At 36.4% G+C, this 6000-nt stretch overlaps 1 protein-coding gene across 2 annotated transcripts in view; it reads right to left on the bottom strand.

Annotated features, from left to right (window-relative positions):
• Window positions 1–267: 267 nt before the first annotated feature.
• The window catches only part of LOC148956608 (tumor protein p63-regulated gene 1-like protein), a 42850-nt gene continuing 37117 nt past the window's right edge, over window positions 268–6000 (bottom strand). For both annotated transcript variants that reach the window (XM_089095914.1, XM_089095918.1), the window contains one exon: window positions 268–874. In XM_089095914.1, the coding sequence (XP_088952040.1) occupies window positions 663–874 (212 nt within the window). In that variant the 3' untranslated portion in view covers window positions 268–662. The remainder of the gene's footprint in view (window positions 875–6000) is intronic.

The following is a 6000-nucleotide window of genomic DNA, read 5'->3' as shown; positions in this document are numbered from 1 at the left end:
GAATACAAAAATACTTCCAGTTAGCCGTTACAAGCATTTTATTTATCTATTGCCTTTTAACACTATGTTTTGACTATGTTTTAAAGAATACGTATTCATCAGAATATAATCGCCCATTTTTGTACAGTAAGATCTCTTCTGCATAGCTAAATTTTCGGTAATCTTACCGTCCGGCCTTAAAAACCAAATTTGTTATTTCAGACAAAAATACTTAAGCACACTTATTCACACAGTATCCTAGGAAGAGACAAACAGCAGTGGTAACGATAATTGTACTTATATTTAACTGTAATTTACACGTTTTTATATATTAACCGTAGAGAACTATTAGGAAATATGTACTAATTTTGAAACCATTTCCAGGATCATTCCCATGCTATAAGATAAATTCGTACGTTTACTTTAGATTTATGCATAAGCGAGACATAGACCACAGTTAGATGCTCAAAATTATTCTCAAAAGTTAAATATTCCACTAAGTTTCAAAAATCCTAGCTATCTGATTTAGATATCTGAACTAGAGGTAAATCATCTGAAATAAAAACACATTTAATGATTCTTGTAGCATCAAAATCCCTATGACAAGTCTCTTTCTCGCTTTAGTTTCACTTTTCCTATGCAATCTTCATGGAGTCCATAGTTCAAAGCTTAATATCATGCTTTCAAAAGCTAAATTTTCCGCGAATCTTGAAGTATCCAAGCTCTCCGAAATTGTGAACTAACGAAGATAGCCCAAGATACGTTTCCATCAGAATAGGCGATTCATCAATTTGACATCGATGCAAAGGATCTAATACTGAATCATTGCGACGGTGGATGAACCGCCTTAAACTCAAGACGAAATCGTCAACATCAAACGTTCGGTATTTCTTACCTGAAAGTGTGAAATAAGATTAGTAGTTCCACAAATATATACCAGATATTACGGTTTTACTTTATATCGGTCATTGTTTCGTTAAGATGTTAAATAGCACCAAAGTGCTAAAAATGCATATAATTGAGATCTTCACGCACATACGCAATCATATAAAAATGCTTCGATAAAAAAAGCTTTAAAACATTTCTATCAACAGATTAAAGGAACACAAAAATCAGTACATTACGTTTATTATTCTAAATTTACATTTGCCAGTTTGTCAATTTGACAATCAAGCAAGACAGGGCTCTTTGACAAGGGTACTTTCCCTTGGTATAAAAGTGCAACGCTATTTGGCCCCAGGCACCACAAAGATTAAATTTCTCAATCTCCTTTCTTTCCCTCGAGGAAAGATCTCTTGCTGAGTATAGGATTCTCTTCCTATACCAAGCTAATATAATCTCAGCCACTCTGTAGGCTCCAGACTCTATCTAATCTGATCAAAAAAATCAAAGGTATAAAGAAAAGAACACTTACTGTAGTCACTCTGAACCTTGACAAAGAACTGAAAATAATTACCAAACTTCTTGCCCGTAGAGCGCTAAGCCGCCTATGTGCTGCGGGTGGATTCCATCCGCCAGCCTAATTTCCAGCCAATCCAAACCCTCACCGGTTACAGCACCAACTTAAATGAATCAAACATTTTACCCTTTTCCCTCCCCGTCAATTTTGACCAGAATTGCTATCCAAAAATACATTTTAACCAGGGTGACTCACCCTGTAATTGCGCAGTTACAACTCGTGAGTCGTGACTTTAACTGCCTACGCAATTAAAGAGAAAAGAAAATGGCGTTAGTATTATTAAGAGAAAATTAGAGATTACCACAAAGGGGAAAGGGGATAATTACAGAACCAAAAAAAAAGAGAAAAAGAAGACATTTATCGTTAAAATAAACAGGACCGAAGGTTCCAACGCTGATCAGCTAGATTATTAATATAAAATAAAGTTACGCATAAACGTTAATCACATCTAAACCAAAATACTAAGAAGATTAAAATGCGGAAAATGAGCGTTACCAGAACATGAGACTAGTGATCTTAATTCAAAGAAATTCTGTTGAATATTGAATAAAAGCCGCAGATGTTTTGCAACTTAAATACATATAGTTTGTGATTGTGTATCTCTGCCCCCCCCCCCATATGTAGCATTACTTCCTCTGTATCTGGGACCTAAACCATAGGTAGCGCTAAAGCACTTCCACTCTGCATGGAAAGAGTTGTCACAGAAGCTTCGACGAGGGCTCAATTGATTGAAAATTGAATATTCTAGTTTACTTTACAAGACTCAAAAGTGATTGAATGGCAAGCAGCCCCCCCATCTACCTTATTCCCTCAAACATTTAAGATACAAATTTTAAGATAGCCATTTTGTTTTGCATAGTTGACAAGGTCCAACAACTATGCCTCTGGGGATGAGCCCCCCACCAAAGCTCTTGGAGTAAGGGATGTAAGCTATGCAATTCGCCTATTGTTTACGTACAGTGTTCTTATGGGGAAAAAGTGCCATGTTTGACCCTTGATGTCCAAAAAGCCTAAGGTATTAAGGAGAAGGATTCAAAGATCACTGAACGTTTAATCAGATCAAAACACACTATGTGCATTAACTAATTAATTAATAATTTAATAATTTAATTAATAATTTAATTATTTTTTGTTTATTGTTTAAACTATTCAATTATTATTAATTATTTTAATTTAATTTTTCAGTTAATATTATTTAATTTTTTATTTATTGTTCTTATGCTAATTAATTGATAATTTATTAATTATTTTCATTTATTAACTGCACTTTCTACTTTATTGATAAAACTTCAAATGACAGAATTATTATAACCGTTAGATTATTTGTTTGAAATTTTACACCCTCTCTTCCTCCCCTAAAACCACCTCTGCACCAGTACTGCTGCCACAACTGCTGCTTCAACTCCGACTACTAAGGCTAAGAATATTAAGGTGAAAACTTTAGGGAAAGCTAAGGGGGGTGTAAAACTAATTCAAAACAATATGTGCATACAGGTTTTCAAAAGTCTTATCTTAGACATGCTTATCTTAGTCTTATCTTAGACAGCAATATCTTAAACGTGGCTTACAGCAGGGGTCTTCTCACTACGGTCTGCGGGTCAGGTACGGCTCGCGAGGCCCTCTCATCCAGCCCCTGGAGACCTTTTAATCGCCAAAAAAGATGGAGTTATACCATTTCATTGACTTTTCAAAGTCAATGAAATGATATAGCGCCATCTAATGCAGCTTTACACAGAGTTAGCTTTACACATAGCTTGTATTGCACAGCTACTGGACGGGATATAGTCAATAAATTGGAAAAAAATTGATGATTATAACTTGGACTGGACTAACTTCAGTTGTTTGAGTGTTGATGGAGAACATGAGTGGCATAAAGAAAGGCTTGGTTTGACAAGCAAAGCAGATGTGCAATGAGAAACACATTCCACAATCGATGTTCCTGGACTGTATTATTTACCAGCAAGCTTTGTTTGCTAAATTTATGAACATTAGTAGTAAACTGAACATCGTGGTGAAGATGGGGAATTTAAAAAGGTCACAAGAGGTCAATCATGGACAGTTCAGAGACATGTTGAAATATTAAGACACAGAGTCGTAAGATTTACCTTGCTACACAGCAATATGATGGTTAAGTTGTGAAAAAGTTCTGATTAGAGTATTTGGATTAAGAAAGGAAATACATGACTTCCTAGAAAGTAAAGACGAGCCACAGCCACTACTGTCCGATGAAGTGTATGTATAGAAATTGGCCTTTTCTGCAGACGTTACTGGTCATTTAAAATTTCTGAACCTAAAACTACAAGGCGAAAAATAATCTAGTTTTGATCTATTAACTCACCTAAGACACAAATCTAAAGTTGCCTTATTTTTTGGAACAAGCACCGGTCAAGAGCTTGACGCACTTTCAGCAGTGCAAGCTCTTCATGGCTGAAGTAACAGCTGAGTTCCCCACGTCATTTGCACTCGAGATCACCAAAGAACTCCAAATCTTGTTTCAGGAGTGGTTTTATGACTTGGATTCAAAGGCAAAAGATGTGAGGCTATTTCCAAATCCATTTGAAGCAGATGTGGCTAGTTGCTATGATGAACTACAGCTGGAGGTCATTGAGTTGCAAGCAAATGACGTCCTAAGGAACAAGTTCAAAAACAGAACTTTTAATTGTGTACTAGTTTTTGCCCTAGGAAGACTTTCCTAATGTCAAAGCTTTTGCATCACGGTACTTTTCAATCTTTGGAACAGCATTCTTCTGCGAACAGCCATTTCCGAAGATGAAATACGTGAAGAACAATTTGATAACTAACTTGTCTGATGATAATCTCAGGTGACTTTTGATGTTTGGGACATCAAATCTAAAACCAGAAATATCTACTATTTTGGCATCCAGAAAACAAATTCACCGTTCCTATTTATATAGTTGTTCATGTGCAATGTGTCAATGTATTGATAATTAATATCAAATGCATTATAAAGATATTAATACTATTAGTACAATACAATATGAAGTATATAATCAAAAAATAGTTTTTGATTTTTCTCAGTTGGACCTCTAGTGTGTAGTCAGCCCCCAGCTGCTGTTTGAAAGTTAATGCAGCCCTCCAGAAAAAATGTTTGGAAACTCCTGGTCTATACTCAAGGTTGCAACATAATGGCGATTAGAATTGTGTCAGCCATGTTGAAACCCAAAAAAACTCAGATTTTCAACCTATACATTTGAATATTTTTCCCTGTACCCACCAATCCAAAGCATGATAGTGCAACTATTTTATGAAAATTTTTGCAAAGCAGTAAGCCAAAATTTGGATTCTTACAGAGAAAAAAACAAAAAGACTTAAGATATTCTTCTCTTAATCATAGGCAGCGCAATCGCGCTGATTAACTAAAGAACGATGTTGACACAAAGTATTTTTTTTTTCTTTTTTCCTTTAGACCAAGGCACTTCGTATCGAACGAGTTGTCGTAGAAACTTGAAGAAGGGCTCATTTGATTGGAAATTGGAGTGTCTAGTGCCCTTTTTAATACTCGAAAGTGATTGGAAGGCAACTAACACCTCTTCCACGCCCACCTTTTCAGGAAACACATCCAATCAAAATTTTGAGATAGCCATTTTGTTCATTGTAGTTGATTTCCAGATAGAACATATGTTTTTGAGAAGGTCACTCCCCCACAACCCTCAGGGTAAGTGTTTTAAGTTATACCCTGGGGGCATATAAGAACAATGTTGGCACAATATATTATGTACTACTTTTCCCTTGAGACCAGGGCACTTCGTGTTGAAGAAGTTGTCGTACAAACTTCGAAAAGGGCTCATTCAATTGGAAATTGGAGTGGCTTGTGCCCTTTTTAATAAACGAAAGTGATTGGAAGGCAACTAACACCCCTTCCACACCCATTATTTCCTGAAACACATCCAATCAAAATTTTGAGATAGCCACTTTGTTCATCGTAGTTGATTTCCAGATAGAAATTATGTTTTTGATGAAGAGACTCCCTCACTGCCCTCAGGGCAAGGGTTGTAAGTTATGCCCTGGGGGCATATAAGGTATTTATGGAAAGCGTTGCGATGTCAAAGAAACTTCAAAAGAGACTCATTCGATTGGAAATTGAAATAGCCAGTGCCCTTTTTAATAGTCAAACGTATTTGGAACGCAACTAACACCCCTCCAACGCCCACCCTTTCCCCAGACACATCCAATCAAAAATTTGATATAGCCATTTTGTTCCACGTAGTTTAACGTTCAGGAAATTACAGCTTTGAGCAGGACACTCCCCCCAAACATTCAGGGCAAGGGTTATAAGTTATAACCTGGGGGCATATAAGTTTTTATTGCAATCTTTGTCGTAGAAACTTGAAAAAGAGCACATTCGATTGCAAATTCAATAGTAGAAAGTGATTTAAGGGCAACTAACCCCCCTCTCACGCCCACCTTTTCCCCAAACACATCCAATCATAATTTTTAGATAGCCATTTTGTTCAGCGTAGTAGATTTCCAGATAGAAATTATGTTTTTGAGGAGGACAGTCCCCCAGAGCCCTAATGGCAAGGGTTGTAAGTTATTCCCTG

This window comes from Artemia sp. Qi Xiang Cuo, chromosome 1 (genome assembly GCF_049724085.1).
Source record: "Artemia sp. Qi Xiang Cuo chromosome 1, ASM4972408v1, whole genome shotgun sequence".
Taxonomy (NCBI): Eukaryota; Metazoa; Arthropoda; class Branchiopoda; order Anostraca; family Artemiidae; genus Artemia; species Artemia sp. Qi Xiang Cuo.
This window is presented reverse-complemented; position numbering and strand designations above follow the sequence as displayed.